This window comes from Chenopodium quinoa, unplaced genomic scaffold (genome assembly GCF_001683475.1).
Source record: "Chenopodium quinoa cultivar QQ74 unplaced genomic scaffold, ASM168347v1, whole genome shotgun sequence".
NCBI lineage: Eukaryota > Viridiplantae > Streptophyta > Magnoliopsida > Caryophyllales > Amaranthaceae > Chenopodium > Chenopodium quinoa.
Window position 1 is genome coordinate 175,606 of NW_018742861.1, and position 21,965 is coordinate 197,570.

General features: G+C 32.2%; 3 protein-coding genes across 4 annotated transcripts; 2 read left to right on the plus strand and 1 right to left on the minus strand.

Moving 5' to 3' along the window:
- The first annotated feature begins 9,320 nt into the window (after positions 1 to 9,320).
- On the plus strand, positions 9,321 to 9,719 carry LOC110726133 (putative uncharacterized protein DDB_G0279653). The gene has a single exon (XM_021905599.1). It carries the CDS (start codon positions 9,321 to 9,323, stop codon positions 9,717 to 9,719), a length of 399 nt encoding a protein of 132 aa, XP_021761291.1.
- A 2,771-nt stretch (positions 9,720 to 12,490) lies between these two features.
- LOC110726090 (probable calcium-binding protein CML15) lies at positions 12,491 to 13,448 on the plus strand. Its single transcript, XM_021905546.1, has one exon. It carries the CDS (start codon positions 12,835 to 12,837, stop codon positions 13,303 to 13,305), a length of 471 nt encoding a protein of 156 aa, XP_021761238.1. The 5' UTR covers positions 12,491 to 12,834; the 3' UTR covers positions 13,306 to 13,448.
- A 1,203-nt stretch (positions 13,449 to 14,651) lies between these two features.
- On the minus strand, positions 14,652 to 21,959 carry LOC110726092 (putative phospholipid-transporting ATPase 9). Of its 2 annotated transcripts, none has more exons than XM_021905547.1 (12): positions 21,449 to 21,959; positions 20,645 to 21,133; positions 18,741 to 20,110; positions 18,295 to 18,405; positions 17,529 to 17,805; positions 17,310 to 17,398; positions 17,120 to 17,228; positions 16,708 to 16,917; positions 16,370 to 16,492; positions 16,159 to 16,257; positions 15,797 to 15,988; positions 14,652 to 15,708 (listed from the first exon to the last, which is right to left on the minus strand). In XM_021905547.1, exons 2-12 carry the CDS (start codon positions 21,041 to 21,043, stop codon positions 15,172 to 15,174), a joined length of 3,516 nt encoding a protein of 1,171 aa, XP_021761239.1. In that variant the 5' UTR covers positions 21,044 to 21,133; positions 21,449 to 21,959; the 3' UTR covers positions 14,652 to 15,171. The 2 variants fall into 2 exon arrangements, with proteins under 2 accessions (XP_021761239.1, XP_021761240.1); XM_021905548.1 differs by having other exon boundaries at positions 20,645 to 21,190.
- Between the last annotated feature and the right edge of the window lie 6 nt (positions 21,960 to 21,965).

A 21,965-nucleotide genomic window follows, 5' to 3' on the forward strand; every position in this document is an offset into this window, starting at 1 on the left:
ATGTTTAAGTACGATTTTTGTACGTAATTTTTTATTACCTTCTCTTTTAGATTTTCTCTCTCTACTTAGAATATTTTATCTCTCTTAAACTTTCTCAACATTGTTCTTAATTGCATTCATTAATCCAGATTTCTTTTGGTAACAATTTCTTCTCTTTTAATTTCAGTTATTTTATTTAATTCATTAATTGATTTGATTCATTTAGATTTAATCATGCTTGAGTAGTTTTATTTGTAGGGTTTATGGGGATCTAATAAATAATATGAAGGGGTAAATTTGTGATTGTTGATTATCAATGCTTGGTTAATTTCCTATTGATTGATTTAATGCTATGCAATTAGGTTTGGCCAGATTTAATTGTATGAGTTTAGCAATATTAATTCGAGATTCGACAGATGAGAATTAATGTTTAGGCTTAGTTTCAATAGGCGGACTAATTTATAAATGGTTAAGTCGAGATTCGACAGATGAAATTTAATACCGGTAAATTAACTCTGTGATTATAATACGTAGCGAAAGCCCTTTATAATCTGATTAATCGATGATTGATGATTGCTTATTATGATTTGCCCTGGAATATTGTTTATTAGTGAACCTATGCCCTAGGCTTTTTAATATTTAATTTCTCTCTACTTCATTTTCCCTGATCATATTCTTCGTAGTATAGTCTTTAATTACAATAACATTGGTTACCTTGATAATTTAGATTATAATAATTAATTAGGAGTAGAAAGAATTGTTTCCATGTGGATTCGACCCTACTTCCTTATCTGCATTAGTTAGAGGATTTATGTAATATTTTTGATTAGGGGATACGACTTTACCCTGTCATCCATTTATTATAGCTTAACCCATTTATTGAGTTCTAATCCTCAAAATAAACATATTAAATTAAATTAAATGGGCTAATTTAATATATTTCTCCTAAATGAAATAATTTAAATTAATAGTCAAAGAACCATTAAGTCAAAGATTTGATTTTTTACCTTATAAATTTCGATGTGGCACTTATATAAATTTTACGTTCCTACACTTATATTATACCCCCTCCGATTCATAATGATGTTCCTATTTAGAATCTTTTGTATGAATTAAGGTTAGCAAGAATGATAATGTACATTTTTGGACCATTTAAAAATAATGATACTATCCCTTTTTTTTTTTTTTTTTTTTGGAATAAAGTACATTAGGATAATTTTTTTGGATCGGGACCATTTAAAGGGTCATATGGGAAAATAATGAGTATAGGTGACCTTAAATTAATTATTTTGTTTTGAATTGGCAAAATAATAATAAAAAAATGCCTCACGTAAATTACGACATGTAGGGAATTTTGTAAAAACACGACTTAATCTTGTGTCGGAATTTTGATTTCTTTTAGCATTTTTCAAAAATATTGCTCAAGATAAAACCCTTTCTTCAATCCATTTATTACTTACTTTGCAAAGCTACCTTTCATTCTTCCATTTAAAAAGGTTGAGAGAGCTTAATGAGACTATGAGAGTGATGATGATGTCAACCGACAATATTGTTACATTTGATGCAGTTCATGGAAAAAATATCTTAACTCCCAAATGCTTTGTAATATTCTTTATAACTCCTCCTACCAAAAATCAAAGTTATGCAAACAATAACATCTACACCTAAATGTTGGGTCTTTGATCATTAAAGTTGCAAATACATTTATCCAAAATCAAAGTTATGTAAATCAATTAAACAAACATTTACACCTAGATGTTAGGTCTTTGATCTATAAAGTTGCATAAATCTTCAATACAATTAGTTACCCAAATTTAGCATAGAAGGGTTGGTTCTAAACATCTACTGCCTCTGTTTCTTGACTTTCTCATTATGTGCAATAAAAGGGTATTATTTGTAAGACATAAAACATTTTTTTGTTGCACTTGCATATAATAAGAAACGGAGGTAGTAATACGAGTTAAGTGTAGTAGTGTACAACTCAAGATTACACAAATGCAACACCAAATATCAGAGGTAAGGGGTAATTTGGAAAATTTAGAATGTACCCTTAAAAGGTAAGGCACCTGCCTTTAAGATCCACCTCAGCTCCTCCCTCGGCAAAGAGCATTTTTTTTTTTATTTTTTTTTATTTTTTTATTTTATTTTTCTCGTATTTTTTTAAATTTTAAGCAGAAAAAGCGTAAAAAATGACGCACTTCCCACCTTCAAGAATCAAGATTCATTCTTTAGTTATTCCAATTTCCTTCCCATAAATATTCATAATTATAAGATAAGTCTCTTTTCTCAATTTATTCATTTAGTTAAATTAGCATTATATATTTATAATTTTTGACTTTATTTATAATCTTCTGCAATAATATGTTACACTTTATCTGTTTAATCCCTTATCATGTTTATTAATACTGATTATGAGATCTGGGTTTATGAAGATGATTTTTGTTGATCAATTAATTTCTTTAATTTTGCATTGGGTTTAACTTTTTATTTATTTATTTTATTTATTTACTGGATTAATTTTTTTAAAATCTGTGATAAAATCGAGTTAAGGGCACTGGAGGCAGCGGTTCATCGATCTGTTCCTGAACTGGGTATTCTTGTACATTCATTGCAGCAATCGATCGATAAACCTCTGCATCCAGCGCTTTATAACTGTTTTAATTTATCTAAGATAGCATTATTTTGGTGGGTTTTTTGATTAATTAGGAATTTAATTTTATATTCCATACTAAACCATTTATGTTATGATGCTGTGAATAGTATAGTTTTATTCAATTATGATCATATTATCTTTGATTAGTTGATAATATTTTGTTAGTATTGGTTGTTTGTAGGACCATTTGGTATTCATGTAGTTTGCTGTCTAGAATTATTGGATTTGGTTTTAGTTTGTTAATATCTTGATTTTGGAGTAGCCTAGACAAGAAGTACACCTTGTATTGGATCCAATCGTTTCGTTTCTGGGTTTTGGTAGGTTTAGATTTATATGTCCTTACCTTGAATCAGTTGTGCTTGTAAAGAAGTATGCGAGAGTCCTCTGTAGTACAACTGTACAAGTAGCTATGAGATATATGATTGAGGGAGACTGATATGTAATTGAGATTAATTATGATGTATTTGCTTATTTGTTACTCGTATGATTGTTTGGATCTTCTAATTCTAACGGTTTTTTTTTTTTTTTTTTTTCGTGGTTTTCTTGCTACTTGGTGGGTGGTCTAGGGAATGTATGGTTTGGACCTGTACAATCGGTTGTCTTGGTTTTCTATCTTGTATGATTTTGATCTGATTTTGTGTATATAGTTGAGCCAATGTCCTTGATGATATTCGTCAATTTCATTTAGCTTACCCTACAAACTTTATGCCATTAATATATACAAAGTACTATATAGTTGATCAAACAATGAGCATAACAAATTAGGGCTACAATCAGGAATCTCTTCAATAAAAGCTTTTTGTGAATCGGCCCAGGTCTGATTTTTGTGGACAGGCTTGGCTATATGTACCATATGTGTTTTAAGTTTCGCTCTTGAATGAATTTTGAAAGCTAGTTGTTGAACTGTTGAAGTCTCTTTATTCTATTTCACGTGGTTGATGCTTGGCAAATGTTTAGTTATGTTGGATAGAGTTAGATCACTCTGATTGTTTGACTTGTTTATATTACGGAGTACATTGATTGGAACTTATTTATGAATTTGGGCTTCCATAGTGAACCAAGCCTTGTCATGAATTTACCCAGTCAAGTATATGTTATTATCAGTGTTATTACTAGATCAATTGAGAATTGAAAAGAGGGGAATAGGTCAACGGCATGAAGTTGTTATATGTTGTTTTTCGAGTTGTGCGATTGTAGCTAACTGGAAAATCTATAAGATGATGAAAAGAGAAATGGTTGAACTTCAGATGCTACAGAGTGCAGACTGCGGTTATATTGTGGCTTTTGTTGTCTTGTTCATGACTCCGTAGGATTAAGTATTTTTCGTTCTGCTAACATTCTTGAATTGATTTAGAATTTGAATCAATTAAGTTGTGCAGTGATTGATTGTATGTAGTATTATTGATTTAGAATTAGAATATACAAATTATATACTGGTAGAAGCTACACTCAGGATTACCAAGAACGGTGTTGGGGCATTCGTCATGCACTGGCAGGACTACACACAAGAGACACCCCTCCACACACCTGAACGGAATCACAATTATTGGTACAAAATAAATTGTGATAGCTTGTAGACCTATACAAAAAGAGAATTCAACGAATTGTCATATTCTGGGTTTCAATCGTTGCACATTTGCATCTTTATGTCCTGCTCAGGTTGTTCGGGTGCTGAAATCAGCTTCAAGTGGAAGTCTGAGAAATTTGGGAACTTAAGAGTATAGTGAAAACTACAGTTTGTCTAGTAGAATGTTGTTGCTATCATTTGTGTAGACTTGGGGCATATTTATAACAAAAACAGTATTCCGTATCTATTAATGGCAATCTTATTATATGAGATTCTGTTATCTTTGCTGGCATAATTTCCCCCCTCATTTTAAGAATTGGGAAATTCTGATCCTTGGACCTTTATGAAAGACCCTGCTGCTTGTTGAGATTTTTTTTTTTTTTCCCTTATGGAATTGAAAAGTACAACATTCCTAACCTCTTATAGTGGCTACAGTACTAAATGCTAATGTGGTTGCTAAATTCTAATCATATCCGCCATTATTAACCATGAGTTCATGACCCTTTTCTTTAAAGGTGAACCCTCAATAATAATTACCTTTATTTAGCAATAATTAAGGTTTTTTTTTTTTTTTTTTTTTTTTTTTTTTTTTTTTTTTAATTTTAATTTTTATTTTTAATGAGCAATAATTAAGGTATACTTCGTATACACCTATATTTTCCGTTACATATATTGCATGTTATTTCTTATCATTTTATTTTTTTAACTAACCATATACAAAGAATGTACATAAAGCTTGGTTCGTGGATGGCTTGATTTTGTTGTTGTACCGTTAGGGCCTGTTCTCTTACGTTGAAATTCAATTCAATTCAGTTCAGCTCAGCTCAGTTCAGTTCAGCTCCTAATTTCCTTCTCTTATAAAATATTCAATTCAGTTCAGTTCAGTTCAGATCAGCTCAATTCAGCTGAGTTCAGTCAATGAGAACAGGCCCTAGTCGTTATAGTATCAAACTAATATTTTCAACCCATTTAAGATTAAGTAATACTTACTATTAGTGACATTACCTTAGCCAAAAGCTAGTTGTGTCCAAAATATGCTACTTTAAACCAATCCTACACAACCTCTTTTTTTTTTTTTTTTTTTTTTTTTTTTTTTTTTTTTTTTTGACAGAGAACTTTATAAATAAAGAGCAAATTACAACCTAGGTTAACAGAAAGGAACTAAAATACAAAGCACACTCAACAAATATATTACAAGCTTTGGTAATATAACCTATGTAATGGAGAGCATTGCCGCCGCGAACATTTGGACGGAAACCTGCAAGACAAACCCCGTTAAGACTTACCTGGGAGCTAAGATCTTGTCGCCGCCATAACATACCCAAACCAGAGCGAAGAAGGCGAGGAAGCTGAAAATGGGAGTAGCATAGGGGCCTAGCAAAGAGAACGGTACATAGCGTCAATGCAAGTCTATGTGAGCAAAAAAACTACCTCTTCCCTACTCAAGCCTATTGTGTTTGTGTATACCAAAAGGATGATTACACATTTTGAGAACATGTTTCTTTAAGTTTTAAGAAGTGATTGTTTTCTTACATTTCTTACTTATTAATTAACGAGCTCATCATAAAGTCTTCTAAGCGTTATGTAAACTAGATGTAAGCCCGTGCGATGCACAGTTTTTTTGTATTTCATTTTGTATATTATTTTGTAATTTCTTATTATCTTTTATATTAGAAGTAGAATATTTTTAAAAAATAATTAAAAAAATTAATTTTTTTTTAATAGAATTAAAAAAATCTTTTGATCGATCTAAATGATTTTATTTAACCACCCGACGAATGAGATAATATTTTCATAGTTTATTTCAATTTAACAAATTCAAGTTTTGCATACTTGACTAATGAATAAGAATAATTTTTTTTAAAAAAAACAAACTTAAGTTGATTTTTCTGTTTCGTATGCTCAACAAAATATTATTCCAAAGCTTTACATAAACTTGTTTTTCCTAATAAATATTTCAATAAGAACATTAAAAAAATTACACATAAGCAAAATGTAAAAAAAAAATTATTAGATACACATAAATATATGTAAGAATATTATTAAAACCTAATAAAAAATATCGATATAATTGTTGCGAAATAGATCTAAAAATTGTAAATGTATAAAATCAAATCTATGCATTGGAATTTTTTCATCATTAATTATTGAATTATTATTTTATTGTCGATTTGACAACGCGATATTGCTTATTATTTGGAACGACTGAAAAGTTTCTAATAGAGTAAACATTTCATTGTCTTCAATCAAGTTTGGACGAAAATGTTGAACACAATTGGCTTTAAATTGAGGCATGAACTTGTGTAATCACCCTAAAATTAAAAATAAGAAATTAAATTAATTTAATAAGTTGATTATGCAATCCAAATCACAATATTTATTTTTAAAAATACCTCTTCGTCCAATATTACCATATCCAGACTTATTAAGCTATTTTGTTTGCGGAAATTTAGTACAACAAACAGGTGAAAATCTCGTACTTTGAATTTTTAATCATTTTTGCTCGAATTTAATTCTCTAATCTGCATGTAAAAACGAAATTCATCAAACAAAACATAAACATATGAAATTAAGCTAAAAAGTACCCTACCATTGATGATCTAAAACTGACACAAAATTACCAATACAAAATTCTCTAGATGCGAATTTTGTATAAATATGAAATTTTGTTGGTGTCGTATATGTGTCAATTTATAACAGTAGGTATAAAAAAATTTAATTTAATTATGATTAATGAACAATTTTAATTTCTTATCATAAACACTATCAAAATTTATCTTATAATGATACTTTATCATTTAAATATAATTTTTTTTCGGAGGTATTATTTAGTATTTGTGATATAGTACGTGTCACAAGCTAGATAATTTTCCCTTAAATTTTTATTTGACCGAAAAAAAAAAATCATTTATAAGATAATTTTGATTCGGTTGCATTATTAAAGTGGAGTTGAAAATGACAATTATTATAAGATAAATAAAGATAATGATAAATAAAATTTGTGGTTTTTCATCCACGTGGCATTAAAATTTTATAAGATAAATATCATATCTTATTCGCTACTTTTACCTACGTGGCGATACAATTTTTTTATGTGGCATTAAAATTTTATAAGATAAATACCATATCTTATTCGCTACTAATACCTACATGGCGATACAATTATTTTATTCAAAATTAAAATACAAATCTAATTTATCATTGGACGAAATATTTACTTTTCTTATGTGGCGCCCCGAATGCTTCCGAAAAATGCCTACTTTATTTATATATATTAGATTGCAAAACGTATCACCTAATTTTTTTTTTTTTTTGAAATAAAATTGATTCATAAATAAAGTTATACGACATCTATAAAGAGATTTTTATCTAATGAATACATAATAATTGAATCAAATAAAACATTCCATAAGCAAAGCTACGATCATTGTTGCAAATCGTACAATCTCTAATCTTTATACCCTCTTTCATATCGCTGTGATTTACGGCCTTCATAGGCGAGGGGTCTATCGATATGTTGTAGCCGTGCATAAATTTTCCGTTTGATTCGCTAGATTGTAATCGAAATAATCTCTTTTTTTTATCCCGCACAAATTTTTACCCATGAAACAACTCTATAGCAATCCATGAAATAAAAAAGCAAATCCTCCTTCAAAAGAGAGAAGAAAAAACCGGGTTTTTCGAAGAAGCCAAATTCTCCTAAAGAAGAAGAAAAACCCTGTCTTTCGAGGGAGAAAAATTCCTCCTAGAAGAGGAAGAGTTATTATAAACCTAAAACAATAGAAAAAGCACACAAAAACAAACGATTTGGAGCTTTCCATCGATAAAAATTGATGAAAGCCTCTCCAATATTCAATAATGGAGGCTAGAGTTTTAGAGAGAGGAGAGAGGAGAGAGAGGCTAGGGTTTTATCATCACCTAATTTCTTTATGGTTGTGATATTTGATACTTTTCACAAATTTCACTTTCACCATCATTTATAATTTGTATGTAAAGATTATACTTACGTTAGGTTTTTATTTTTAGTTATACGTATTTAGTAGTGTAGTTATACGTATTTAGTAGTGTAGTTAATGTACAATGATTTAAAGAAAATCAGTAACATAATGTATAATCCATGATGTTCTAACAATTTATATTATATAATTATATACTAAGTATTAATTATAAAAAATACTCCGTATAAAGAAAATGAATAACTAGAAAGAATTTCATCTGTATAGAAAAATCTTGATGGCTAAGTAAAGACAACAGGTGCCTGAGTTTCAATTCCCTTTACACGTCCAACAATATTTCTTTTGATTAGGAAATTGCTTAACTGTTAATTGTTAATTGCTAGTCACTAACATGAAACATGATGAAACTACATACACAAGAAGAAAGTTTAATAAAAAGGTTAACTTACATGTATAAAGGACATAACTATCTTTTGAACTAATTAATCCCAATTATCTATAACATCCCTTCTATTATCTTGTTTGGAATTAGTAATCACATTGTTTAGATTTCCCAAACCAATTCATACTTCAAAGTGACAAACAATTGTAATTTCACTAAAATATTCTTTACAGTATTCACAAGTATCACAACCTCTCCGGCTCTCCACCCCTTGTATAAATGAGCTGAATTTATGGTTAAACATCACATAATCTAACAGTATGATAGTACAAGTTACGTCATATATTGTGTATTGACATGTGTGCCGAATTAAATTATGCTAGCTAATTTGGAGGGAGAGAATAATCAATGAGAGTTAATCACATGGGAGGATAGATTTCCACCTCACTCAATAAAAGATGGAATATTCTCTTAAGTTTTTTTCTTGTCTTTTCAAGTTAGAAAAACAGGTGAATGCCATGAGACTTGGCTAGCAAAAGCAAAAAGAAAAGTGGATAAAAAAGATAGTTTGATTACTTAGATATGTAACTCCATGACTCCATGCATGTGGTATTCCATTCCCTTCATAAAGAAAAAGTTAACAAGTATAGCACTAGTAATATAAAGTCTGTTTTGCCACTTTTATTACAATAAAATAAAACAAACCTTTAAAAATTTTGTCATCTAATTTTGTATAAATAGGCAATAAATTTTATGATCCGATATTACAAAAAAAAAAAAAAAATGGCAACAACAATATCAAATTTACCTAATCAAGAACAACCCCAAATGCAAGGGGATGTGCCATACACACAAGTTGTACCGAACAACAATGTGTGGCGTAACAATAACAATAATAATAACAATAACAACAACGACTACAACAACAAAGGATCGATAGGTCCATTTTTTGCTGTTATGTCTGTGTTGGCTGTTCTAGCAATAATTTCATGTCTTGTTGGTAGGTTTTGGCTAGGGAAGGAAGAGACTCCCCTAGAGAGTATCAAGTACAGGGGATCCTGTTTCGGGTGGCTTAAACGACGTTGGCGTTGGCCTTTTGCTAGGGGCGCTGATGTTGGAGGTGTTAGAGGTGGGAAGGTGGCTGCTGTTGCTCCTCCTCTTGCTGATGAAAATGACAATTAGAAATATGAAGAGTCTAACTAGGAATGTGTTTTGTATATGGATGATTCAAGGTATGATTAATTTAGTAGTAAAATAAACATAGTTTTTGTTACATGTTTTGTTATAAAATGTATCCAATTAAAGGATGGAACATGAGAATTTTTCATTGTGAATTCATTTTGAGGTTAAATGAAGGATCACAATGCGACGAAATCTTTACATGTCAACTCAATCCAAATTAGCAGGCTAGATCCTTAGGGTATGGAGAAGATCAAGGTTCCGATCTTGTGATTTCAAGGTCACGACTAACAAGTTAGGAATTCTACTAGACCAATGCAAGCTGCCTACTGTACTGCTTGAGATCTAGCATTGTCCTTGTGTAAGTTTTTTTAGATGTAGTGTTATCTATTGCAATGATATGATGAACATTGTATATATAAATTTATATGAAGATTGAAGATTATAATATAATGGATTTGAAGATAAATGTGGTTGTTTGCATATAAAAATGTTTGGATATCTATGTAGTATGTACGGTGCTGAAAATATTCTAGGCCGAGTTTATAATGCTTGGTTATGCACTCGGGATACGGTGTTCATTATGCACTCTTTAAAATGACAACTCACCAACATTAAACGTGTGTGCCTCACTCACCTAAACAACATAGTTAAGGGTGAATCACAAACAACATGGATTATAAACACAGTTCAACTCAAAAGAAGGTGCGTACATTCAATTTTCATATGTTGAATCCAATCCGATTCAAATTTCACATCTTATCCAATTCAATCTAATTTAAATTTGGAATTTTGAATTTGATTCGAAATTTCGACTTAAAATAGCTTTTAATAATTTTAAAGGCACAATGTCACATAGTTTTATACAATTGGTCCAATATTGGCCCATGATCTCAATACATGCCTTGAAAACATAGTATTAGATGATTAAAAAGATAGCTTAACAAGGTTTTGCAAAAATAAAGATAGTTACAAATAAATTACTAATAACTAGCTTACAACACATGAAATTAGTTGAGCTTTATTTATGTTTGGTCCAACTGCTAAAACAATCAAAGAATTAGTTGTACTATAAAATGTGGATGTCTAAACCAACAAGAATTAGAAAATTTGAATTCATCCCAAACACCACAACCTGTGGGCTCATGTTACTCCCTCAGTTTTTTTCGCTATTTAAAAAAAAAAAAAAAAATTTAAAATAAGTCTATCTTATAAATAGTGTTTAACAATAATACCATATAAAATGTTTATTTACTTATTAGTCTCATTAATGTTAATTGTTTCTTTTTTAAACTTTAATAATAGTGTGCGATCATTTATACCTTACAAATAAAATACTACATCCGTTCCTGAAAATTCGATTCACTCTGTGGTCAAAATAAAATAACTTTATGATTTATACAATCAACATGAATTAACAACTTTGATATTATTAGATTCCCCTAATAATAAAATTTTTAACTTTTTAAAATTTTTACTTATACATAACCGAAGTTATTAATGGTCAAGGAAACCGTACAAATGCAAAGTGAGTCAAACTTTTAGGAATGAAGGGAGTATTTGTTTACCTATTTCCCATTATTTATGCTACCAATAAGTAAAAGTGTGACATAAATTCTAATAGATATTATAGGATTATTATAATATTTGTCGCAAGATATATTTGTATAAATCGAAAAAGCTATATGGACATCACATGAGTAGCTGCGGTAGCCGCCCTAGTAATAGTAAGTGCTCCATAGCACTTTTCACTTGACCTACTTTTGACTAATGTTTATGATTTATTGAAATTTATTGGAATAGTCTCAACGAATAGATTATTTAATTTCAATTAAAAAGCTGTATGGACATCACATGAGTAGTTGCGGTAGCCGCCCTAGTAATAGTAAGTGCTCCATAGCACTTTTCACTTGACCTACTTTTGACTAATGTTTATGATTTTTTGAAACTTATTGGAATAGTCTCAACGAATAGATTATTTAATTTCAATTATTATAAATTATTTATTTATTATTTTTTGAAAAAAATTATTATAGTTTAATTTATACTTATTGATAAAGTTAAAAGTCAAAGGTTTGCATTGGCATATATACGCAAGAGAAATTGAGCACTTATTAAAAAAAAAAAAAGAAAAAAAAAGAGTAACTTATCCATTGACTCACTTACTTGGTTCGTTTAAGTCAAGGTATCAACTAGAGTTTTTTTTTTTTTTTTTTTTGTTTTTTTTGTTTTTTATCAACTAGTGTTTCTTACTTTTAAAAATACTATAAATTAGAATGTCAACTATCTTAAAAGGTTTAAAGTGTTGGAGGTTGATACCTAAAGTCGATTTTCTATATCACTGCTCTTATAAGTTAGGGTATAATATTGAGAGAAAAATATCCTAACCTTTTATTTACCTTTCCTTATAAAAAAATAAATAAATAAATTTCTTATATAGTTGTATACTTGTATTGTATGTATCTATCTTACATAACATATTGAAAAGAAAGAATAAAAAAATCCACCACATACATGGTGAACTAGGGAAGTATCATGACTATTTCCTAGCATGAACATCCTTCCTTTCCTATCTTATCTTAGACAAACTAAACCCAAATAATCACCAATATTTACAAATTTTTAAGAATATGACTTCTTTCAAGGAACTTGCCAAGTTGCTCAACTAGTGCAAAAATGATCACTATTCAACCAACTCAATACCAAAAAGTTAAAAATAAAATAAATAATAAATAAATAAAAAAGAAATTAAATAAAACAACCCATAAAATCCACCGACGCGCTTTATGTTATACTTTATCCAAACAACTATTATTACATTATTTACACTTGGTCAAAAATACACCCTTTAATTATCATAACAGAATTAACCACTTCCTCCCCTTTCAAAATTTCATCCTTTATATGCTCCTCCTCCCTTCTTTGGGACAACCCTTTATCTCTTCTCCTCACCACCACTACCACCACGGCACCGCCTTCATTATTCTCGATATCCCTATACGTACATCAACGTACGTACGAGCTCCATACCGGCTTGTTATTGTTATTGTTATTGTTTGAAATACACATACATAACAACTTGATCACCCACTAAAATAGAAAAAAAAAAAAACACATCATGGTTGATCAAATAAAGCAACTAAGAGACATATTTACACGATTCGACATGGACTCAGACGGCAGCATAACAGTGCTAGAGCTAGCTGCATTACTAAGGTCCTTAGGACTTAAGCCATCAGGTGATCAGCTAGAGGTCATGCTAGCCTCAATGGACTCAAATGGCAACGGAAGTATCGAGTTTGATGAACTAGTAAGCGCAATTATGCCTGATATGAAGGAAGAAATACTAGTGAATCAAGGGCAGTTGTTGGAAGTGTTCAGAATATTCGATCGCGATGGTAATGGTGTAATCACAGCTGCAGAACTTGCAGGAGCAATGGCTAAAATGGGTCAGCCATTGACATACAGAGAGTTAACAGAGATGATCAATGAAGCCGACGCGAATGGTGATGGAGTTATTAGTTTTCATGAGTTTGCTTCTATTATGGCTAAATCTGCTGCTAATTTTCTTGGTCTTCCTGTATCATAATAGCCAGATTTATGTGAAAATTAGTTGGTTTGTTTTTAACTTTCTTTTTTCTTCATCCATTTTAATTTTGGGTGTGAACTAACTGTATTTTTTTTTAATCCTTTGCATATTACACTGCTATATAATAATCTAAATTTCAGAAATTTTAATCTTTAACATTTTCATTTGTTTATGTAATTATGTTCATAGATTTGGGAGATCTAAAGACTTAGAAAACAGGGGAATTTTGACATTTTCTATTGTTTTTTTCTTCAGTGAAATTTTTGTTTTGACTTGTTCTATGTACATTTGACATTTCTACTAGTTTGTCTAGTTCTTTTACAGATCTAGTTTTCAGAATTTTCTAAATTTTTTTTTTTTAAAAAAAGATAGGTTCAATGCACGTAATATAATGTTCATGATTATGATTTAACCACCTAATTAAAAAGAGGGCAAGACAAGTTCATTGCACATGGTATTCAATCATTTATGTCTTTATTAATTAAGGTATGTAAGTTTGAATAGCTTACTAAGTGCTTCAAGTACACTACAAGCACATCTAACCATGGTACAGATAATTAATACTTTATAATATAAAAAATCAAAATTTTCCGTCAATATAACCATGATTGGTGTCTATTATATACTCGGATGTACCATGCACACTCATTTTCTTTCTTGGTTGAAGTTTTCCCAACTCCTAATTGAGAAGATGAGCAAAATTTTAGCAATAGGTTTATGACTTGACCGTAAAACCAGGTGTAAAATGGAAACTGCACGACTCGTGGAGTCATAGTACAGTCTCCAACAGCCGCTTGGTCACCATATTCAGTTTGTCTGTACAAGACATTGTTTCAGAGGACTGTTGCATTTCTCAACTTAACATATTAGTCTCACTTATTTGGAGTTGATCAATAAGCAAAAAACAAAATTTCTTTCCCTATTCTATTTTATAACTTAGGTTAATAAGAGAGAGAGACTTATTAACGCGCTGAGATGACAGACATTACAGCTCTTTTTGCTGATCGGCGTGCACAAGACTTTCCATGATTCCATCCTCCGTTTATGCAGTGGTTGTAGGATTTCATTGACAGCTTGTTTTTGGATACAAGGAAATCTTTGTCCCAATTTCGAAGATTCTGATTCAATTTCTCTACTTGTTCCATGTATCATAATTTCAGTTGTCATAAAATTTAGATAAATGAATAACAGTAGATCACAAAGGATATAAAGGAAGAGGGTACTGAAGTATCCCCTGAAAAAACAGATCTTGACAAAAATCAGAAATCTTGAATGTTTTTGCAATATTGGATACTGTTGGATTGACTAATTGTTTTGACAGCTATAAAGATGAAGACCTGGAAAAGTTTGCAGTTGAAAATATTCTACAGTGTATTTCTGATCTGAAGGCTACTATGCTCATTGTAAACACAGTAAGAATCAAGAAGGCCATGAAAAAGTTATACATTAGCATGTAATATCGATGAATTATTCATTAACTACCACATACATATGGTGATTAACAAAAAATGTTCAAGGATGCCTTTTCTTAGAGACTCCGAAAAAATAAAACAATTTTTGGAGCTTTCAATCTTAACATTATGAATTATCAGAGGAGCTTCATGTACTACGGTGAGCATGAACTTTGTACTTCACTCTGACCTTCGGCTCCTAGCTGTTACGAGTTCTGACACCTTTGATGTGTTGAACTTCAGCCCATATGTTAATTTAATGTAATGGAATCTTGATCATCAGAATAAGAATAATAACCAACAGCAGCTAATTCTTGTACAGTAAGACTTAAAACCTATAAAATACCTCTGGAGCTCTGTCTTCTCAGAAATGCTACACTTAAATAAATTGCACTGTACAGCCTAATATTCTGTGTTAATGTTCTCTGTCTAACAAAGTAAAATTACTTTGGACTCTCAGTTTAGCCATTAGCATTTGACAATAATGCAGGAAAAACTCCGTACTCAGAGCAGCATATATGAAGTAAGGAAGCAATGCAACCACGGAAACAAGAAGCATAACAACCCAAAAAGATGGAGCAGATGCACATGCTTCAGCAAAGACTTTATATGCAGTAGTTGATATGTAAGGATCAATGGCTCCGTATGCTAAGAGAAATATGTACCAAAATAGAATGCTTCCCCAGATGACCAAGTGTTGGATGAAAGTGAAATATTTTATGGAAAGAGCCATTTGAGCATTCACTACACATAACACACAAGTGTAGAGTACGGCTCCAATAACTTCAAATCCAGCTACTTCACCATCTCTACGAAAGGCCTGATTTTCCAATGTGAATATACAAAGATAGAAGATTGCCGTTGCACTAACTATCCCATTGAGTAACCAACCGAATATTCTTTTCCAGCTAAATAGGATGTTTTGTACACCTTCTTGGTGCAATTGAGGGTACTGAAAAGCAATCACATCAGTTATGAGAGCAGCAGGAGAGCAATAGCTCACTGACTAGTTGCAAGTACAGGAAGTTTAGACTAGTTACCTTGAGACATGACTCGGCAGGAATATCCTGGTCAAAAACTCCAAGAGCAATCACAGGGAGTGATGTAAAGATGACATTGTAGAGGGTCAAAAACCAGGTGTTGTATGCAGGTTCACCAGAGAATGATGAGTATGCATCGTAATAGAAGAGTGTGAAGCCAAACAATATATTCTTGTAGAAGAAATAACATATCTAGAAAATAGCCAAAAGGATACTGTCATTGCAAATTTTTGCTAACTTATAGAGCAGTTCAAGTGCTCAACTTTGACTAGTCATTCACTTATCATGCTCAAAGGTACAATACATCAATACCAGTAACAAGAGGATTTAAATGGAAGAAGGAAACAGGTGGAAAAAATTACCATTGATGAGATCCTTCTGTAAAACCAATGCCCATGAACAAGTACCAAACGCTCCAAAAAACGAAACTGAGCTATTGCAATATCACTTGCCATGACCGCCTATTCTTCAAACAATCCAAATCTCAGAGGTTACAACAAGCAAAGGAGTCGAGTTTTTTTATGTCGTTTATTTATAATTATAATGTGGCATGAATGAAGGAGCTACATCTACCTGCATTCCCTCAAAGCCACTAATACCGATCCCAATGTCTGCTTCTTGGAGCATGCCTACATCATTTCCGCCATCACCAATCGCCAATGTTGTTCCTCTTCTAGTTTTTACCAGTTGTGTGACCTGCAGGATATTAATAAGCCTATCACTGATTAAAAGGACCTCAATTTTATTACACATACAGTGCCTTGACTGCCTTCTATTATGCTGTCATTCTTTTTTCTGGAAGAAAGTGTATCTTTGTAACTTAGTCTGTAATCAAGTGTTGCAATAAGATACATGTAACATGGTGATAAATTGATAGCAAAAAATGATGAAAACTAAATAACATGACTTACTTGTGCTTTCTGTTTAGGAGATGAACGGCAGCAGATGACCGATGCACAACCCAGAGCAAGCTCTATAAATATGTGTTGGACATCATCCTCCAATGCATAACTGAGTGACCTTCCATCAATAATTAGAGCCAGTGCCTCTGAGCTCCCATGCGATAAACAAAGCAGTTCCTTCCCCTCTCTTAAGTCTTGGACAACCATTTCTTTTAAAACCTAAATAATCTGAATTTTAGTAACAGGGTTGTACAAGCAGATAGTCACCACTAAAAAAGGGATCACTGGTAAGCGATGCCAATTAATACATTATCCTCAAATAGAATAAGAAAAACAAACATTCGAATTTCAAAGTACGCAGCACACAAATCAACAATATGACAGTATGACACACCACCACTTGGAAGACCCCTTAACTTACTTTGTGTATGGAAGTCTTATCTGACACTTTAACGGATGCTTTTGCCCTATGTGACTCAGAGTTGATTACTATCTTCCTCATCCCTTCTCTCAACAAACTGCAAGCATAACTGTAAAATGAACAAAAATTAGAACCAAAAACAAGGGTACAATTTTAGATAGAAAGCAATACTTTCAAACAAAAGTCATACCCAACATTAACGGCTGTTTCAATTTTATCCCCGGTTAGTACCCATAACTTAATTCCAGCTTGTGCTAGTTTTTCAATGCATTCAGGAACCTGTTTAGTGTAAAAAAATAAAAGGATGAAATGGAAAATTGTGAACCAACCTCGCTAGCACATTAATACAATGTCAATGCAAAATATTAATGAGGAACTTCAGATATATCATTCTCAGAATACCACATACCCCTTTTTGGAGCTTATCTTCTACAGCTGTAGCTCCAAGAAGAATCAGATTTTTCTCAAAGTCTTCGGCCACTTCTTCAACCAATTTGTCTCGTTCTGCACTAATAGAGCTTTTGGCCGCTGTATATGCCTCATTGAACGTCACATATTCATCTTCATTGACTTCTTTGTATCCAAGTATTAGAGTTCTCAAACCAGATTCAGCATACCCCATAACATGTTCTCTAGTCTGCCTTTCAAACTCCCTCCCGTGATATGCTAGCCTTTCAAACATAACACTGATCCAGGACAGTTAAGATTATTACATTCAGCTGTCAGCTGATGAGCATGGACTCAAACAATCGCTTATATCAGCAAATTGATACAGGAAAGCTAGGTAATAGAGATTCAGCTAGAGTCAGATTATGAATCATAAGATATTAGAGAGCATGATATCATTTTTCTATCAGTAAAAATCAGATTAGAGAGGGGAGAGCAGGATTAAATATTGTAAAACATGACATTTGATGTTCTATATATGCATGGAAGTAGTTAAATCTTCATCTCCTTTCATTCCGATTTTCATTCTCTCTACTCTCCTAATTCTTTACATCCTCTAATGTTTATACCCAACAGGAAGCTAAAATATCAAACCATGTGACATTAACTGCATGGCAAGCTAAAATATCAAACAAGGAAAAGGTAAGGCCAGTAATTAACTGCTAAAAACTGATCTAACAACATATTATGTCATGATACTAGAGCTCTAACAGTTAATTCTTACAAACCTGTCAGCACCTTTACAAAGCAGTAGTATTTTTCCTTCCTCGTTTTTCACAATCACAGACATCCTCTTTCTTGTGCTACTGAATTCTATGATATTCAGAAGTTCAAGAGTCCTGTAAAAAGGCAGCTTAGAAATTCCGTAATAGCACAAACAAGCAAGACAATATCTTAAGTCAAGTAACTTGGCAGGTACATCCTATCAGCAAAAAAGGGCTAGTATAAGATTAAAGCCTGATACGTTTCATAGGCTAACTCTTTATTCGCAAACTAAGACCTAAAACTTGGTTGAACAAGATTAGTTTATTTTACAAAAATATTCATACATCAGCCATGATTTCAAGTCCATTTCCATTAATTTTATCCAGCACTCTCCTCTTGAAAACCAACCAAGAACTAAATGAAGAACTACAGGAAGGAAAATCTAATTTGACTGAGGCAAGAAATTTACCTTTCAACCTTTGCACCAGACAAAGGATCCAACTCTCTCAAGGAGATGGTTGCTTGAGTCCTCTCGTAAAACTCAAAACCAAGTTCTCTTGCTGAAATAACAAGTGCTGCTTCATCTGGAGATTCTGCTTCATATGATAAACTCCCTGTTTCTTCATCCATTACAGGTATAACAGTATGGCAAATAGCCATAACTCGAAAGAACTGCTGTATAACATCAGACCTTTCTTCATTTACCCAGTTCCCATTTGTGATTCTATCATCCACAAAATTGTAGCCTCTAACAGTTGACTGATCTACATTATCATTATCTTCAGTATCCTCATTCTCTTTCTCTCTACTCATCACCTTGCCAGTCAAAGGTATCCTCTTTCTATTAGCTATAGCCCGTTCCACTGTTGTGATCACCTGCCCATATGCAGTTCCAGCAATAGAACACTTAACAAATTCCATCAAATTGCATGTTAAAGTTCCTGTTTTATCAGACAATATCACATCAACTTGACCAAGTTCCTCATTCAAATTTGAGGTACGGGCCTGTGCCGGCTTGTCACCTTCTTTATAATACATGTGTATATCTTTGTTAATAAACTCAGTCTGCAGAACTTTAACCAGCTCTATTGATACATACAATGAGATGGGAATGAGGTAACCATACAGCATAACAGCTCTCAAAAAATGCAGCAAAGCAGCAAGTGAAGTATTTCTTGGATCATTGTATATTGTGGTATCATCAGGCCTTAAATACCATCTTGTCATTGTGATACCATCATCAAGGATATCCTCATTTGTGACTATCCCAAAAACAATAGATCCGAAAATACCAAGCAAAAATAGCAAGAAAAACAAGAAGATTACTATTACATCTGTTCTCCTCTCAATCTTGCTTCTCTTTGAAGGGGGGTCCACTGAATTTTGGATGACTTTAGTATCATGACCAGTGAAGATTGAAACACCATAAATGTACTCAGTATTCCTCAGTTGGGATTCCCTCAGAAGCAGCTGCGGAGATGAAAGGGGGTGCTGTTGCCCTTTCAAATCCAAATTCCCAATGAAAGAATATAAGTTCGCATTTGGGTCTTCACATCTAATAATAGCTCTGAAGTTCTGAAACATCGAGTCCTCATTTAAGCCTGCAGTTACTTCCGGTGCTTGCTTTAGTTTCAGATTAGTTTCCCCATCAAGGTTAGTAGTTTCCACATAGCATATAGCCTCGTCATAACTTGAGGAAAGTAGGATAAGATCAGAAGGGAAGAATTCATCCTTTTCCACCTTCACAACATCTCCAACTCTTAAGTTCATCCATTTTGAGTCCTCAAAGTTGCCATTACCGCGATGAACCTTAGTCTTTCTATTATTCACCTCATTATCCTGACATTATCAACTTTCAAAATTACTTCCATATCATTACATCCACATATTGTTAAGTAGAATTTAATGTAATACGGAAGAAACACTAGTTTATCAGACGAAGTACTGTTATAGCTACAAGCCTACAAACCATTTAACATCAAATGCAGGAATCAATTTACTCTTGTAAGTACTGTCATAAATCTTTCAAGGATGTTGATCAACATTTAACACTTCAACAAGAAATAACTTCAAAAATTTATTTTGTTTCAATATTATTTCAGAATAGCAGGATTAAGACTGCATACTTAGGACAATCCCGCCCCCAAAACAGCACACGCATCATAGCAGGATACACATTATGTGCCGTTCTACATGTAACAATTGCAGTCAGAATAAGCATATGAACTAGAACTCAGACAAACTAGGAAAAAAACTAACACTGCAACATCTGAAATTAGAGCATAAAATCCCCCTTCTTCTCAGCCTAAATATATAAGAAAAACATTAGACTTGTTCAATTGCACATTGCTTCAATGCTAAAACTTCCATTACCTGTTTCCTGCGCTTGAAATCTTCAATTAATTCCTTCACCATTGTTACAGTCACCACAACCACAAGAGGGAGAACACTACTGACTGGTGGGTTAGGAGCAATCGGAGTGAATGACAAGAACGCGCACATAAGGAAATATAGATTGGCAATCCGCCTAAACTGCTCAAACAACGATTTGGGAAAGAATGAAACAAGAGTATACTTTGTAGTTGTAACATAATTGTCACAATATTTAAGCTGTTCAGCTTCAGAACATTCAGGATCATTGCAATAAACTACCCTCGAAAATCCAGGCTTTCCAATCAAAGACCGATCACTTGGACTCTTAGACAACAATTTCTCCAATGATAAGGGATCAATTTTACCAAAATGCTGCTGCTTTTTCTTAACTCGACCCATTTCAAACCAGCAGTAATACTAAAGCTACTCCTTGCCTTACAAGATCTTACAATACTCGATTATTCGAGGAGCCTCGGCTTACAGGAAAAACTGACATAAATAAATTGCCTCAGTAACTTCACCTTTTAACATCAGTTCATCACAAAACTAAGCAAAAAAAAAAAAAAGCAAAGATTAACTGCTTTTAACATCAGACAGTATATACAAATTCTTCAACAACAAAAAAGCGCCTTTTGAAAAGTTAGCTGCATATTAGAAGATTGTGAATTTGTGAGAAGATTACATGATTTGACTAATACAAATACAATCAAAGAAAAATGAAAGAACACGTATAAAAAATACATGTACAAATTTAATATACAAAAGTAAAATACAGACAACAACACAAAGTGAATAGTTGATTACCTCCTATTTTGACTTTTGTAGTTGAGAACTGAAAGATTGTGCACGAGTTTCTCATGTCAACTGAAGAACAACAGAACCACTGATTCCTTTTTTTTTTTTTTTTTTTTTTTTTTTTTTTTTTTTTTTTGAAAATGAAATCTTGATTTTTTTTTATACTCTGTAACTACAGAACTCTAGATAAGGTAATTCAAGGGAAATTGCCAATTATGGGTTGTTTTCTCTCATCTTCCAGGATTAAATGATTATGTGAATCGGAATGCTAATAGGACAATAAATGTCCCCAAATAATTGGGAGAATGACCGACCAATGATATTTGAATATTACTCAATCGGTTAATTTCTTATAGGCAGTAATCACTAATCGGGATTAAATTTCGTTTACATTATTGTCCTTATAGCAAAATAAATAAATTAAAATGATAAAATGTGATTGAAAGAGTAAACGAGAAACTTTCCTTGCTATTGTGTCGTTGTGTGGATGAAGGCCCGCCAGATGCCAGTAATGTGATATGTCTCC